General features: G+C 49.5%; 1 protein-coding gene across 1 annotated transcript; it reads left to right on the top strand.

Annotated features, from left to right (window-relative positions):
* The first annotated feature begins 216 nt into the window (after window positions 1-216).
* LOC138666819 (periaxin-like) lies at window positions 217-1,074 on the top strand. The gene has a single exon (XM_069754994.1). The coding sequence runs from the start codon at window positions 217-219 to the stop codon at window positions 1,072-1,074; it is 858 nt and encodes a 285-aa protein (XP_069611095.1).
* The last annotated feature ends 1,113 nt before the right edge of the window (window positions 1,075-2,187 follow it).

Raw genomic sequence — 2,187 nt, 5'->3', positions numbered from 1 at the left:
TTCCCACCCATAGAACACCCCCAACACCCATACATTATGATGTACCTTCACATGATATTCTAAAATGTTGCGCCCCCCCCTCATACAGTATGTTGCCCTAAGGCATCCCCTTGGCACTATGATGCCTTCACAGTATAATGAAACAAGGTGCTCCTTCTCACTCAGTACAATACCTCTAAATGCCCTCCCCTCCAGTTCCCACCTCACGACATTCAGATGCCAGATGTTAAGTTGCCAGATGTTAAGTTGCCAGATGTTAAGTTGCCAGATGTTAAGTTGCCAGATGTTAAGTTGCCAGATGTGATGTTGCCAGATGTGACGTTGTCAGATGTGATGGCAGATGTGACGTTGTCAGATGTGACATTGCCAGAGCGGACATTGCCAGAGCTGACGGTGCCAGAGCTGACGGTGCCAGAGTTGACGTTGCCAGAGCTGACGGTGCCAGAGCTGACGTTGCCAGAGCTGACGGTGCCAGAGCTGACGGTGCCAGAGCTGACGTTGCCAGAGCTGACGGTGCCAGAGCTGACGGTGCCAGAGCTGACGTTGCCAGAGCTGACGGTGCCAGAGCTGACGTTGCCAGAGCTGACGTTGCCAGAGCTGACGGTGCCAGAGCTGACGTTGCCAGAGCTGACGGTGCCAGAGCTGACGGTGCCAGAGCTGACGTTGCCAGAGCTGACGGTGCCAGAGCTGACGTTGCCAGAGCTGACGGTGCCAGAGCTGACGTTGCCAGAGCTGACGTTGCCAGAGCTGACGTTGCCAGAGCTGACGGTGCCAGAGCTGACGTTGCCAGAGCTGACGGTGCCAGAGCTGACGTTGCCAGAGCTGACGGTGCCAGAGCTGAGGGTGCCAGAGCTGACGGTGCCAGAGCTGACGTTGCCAGAGCTGACGGTGCCAGAGCTGACGGTGCCAGAGCTGACGTTGCCAGAGCTGACGGTGCCAGAGCTGACGTTGCCCGAGCTGACGGTGCCAGAGCTGACGTTGCCAGAGCTGATGGTGCCAGAGCTGACGTTGCCCGAGCTGACATTGCCAGAACCGACGGTGACGTTGCCTGCTGACGGTGACGTTGCCTGCTGACGTTGACGTTGCCTGCTGACGGTGACGTTGCCTCCTGACGGTGACGTTGCCGCCTGACTGTGACGTTGCCATCTGATGTTAAGTTCTTAGTAGATGTTGTTAACAGATGGAATAATTTCCCTATATAGAATGGAGGTATAACAAACAAAAAGATGTTAAGTTGCCAGATGTTAAGTTGCCAGATGTTAAGTTGCCAGATGTGACGTTGCCAGACGTTAAGTTGCCAGATGTTAAGTTGCCAGATGTGTCGATGCTCGAAGTCATCGCAGCAGTTCAACAGCTGAAACACATGCAGGGATTACCTAACAAACAGGCATTCCCTGCATGTGTTGCCGCTATCCAACAGCCAAGGTGACTCGAATATTTTTTTAGCATGCCAAAATACCTTATTAGGACATGAGCATACTCGGATAACACTTCATCCGAGTATGCTCGCTCATCGCTAGTAATGAATCAACTATATCATTATGTCATCTAGAAGGTTTGCTGAGTAATCTCTGCTCTTACATGGTAAGGGTGGTGGTTTCCTCCTTTTCCACATTTTCGGTGCACTCCCCTCTACAGTACATGAAGCATAGATCATCTCATGTAAATGTGCAAGTAACAGTGCGGATTAAGATCAATATTCACAATAAAAGTATACTACTAAAACCACAGTTTAATAGATAGAACCAACACACAACTCAAACAAAAAATGCTTCAGGGACCGGGTAGTGAGCCCTACTGGAAAGCTACAAGTGTAACATCTAACAATGTGGGGTCCGAAACTGACCCTATAACATAGCCTGCCTAACTGCGGAGGTTGGCACACTAGAAAATGCAAATGGCGCCTCTGCTCAAAGACTGACCCCAATAATCCCTAACAGTCTTCTGCATAGGTGAACAAGTCACAGTTACGTCACATTATAGAAGGGTCATCATATTCGGACACAGATATATTACCCACACAAGTAGACATATATGCTGATGGTTGCAAACTAACATGGCTTCATATCCTCATCATCAGTAAATATAAAGGTAAACTAGATTGTTTTATGCAAAACCAAACAGTATAGAGGGAGTTCTCATATATGGCATTAAAACTGATGCAGCCTAAATGACAAAGCACCCCAG

The sequence above is a fragment of the Ranitomeya imitator genome, chromosome 2 (assembly GCF_032444005.1).
Source record: "Ranitomeya imitator isolate aRanImi1 chromosome 2, aRanImi1.pri, whole genome shotgun sequence".
Classification (NCBI taxonomy): Eukaryota; Metazoa; Chordata; class Amphibia; order Anura; family Dendrobatidae; genus Ranitomeya; species Ranitomeya imitator.
Note: the sequence above shows the minus strand (reverse complement) of the source record. Positions and strands in the feature narration are given on the sequence as shown.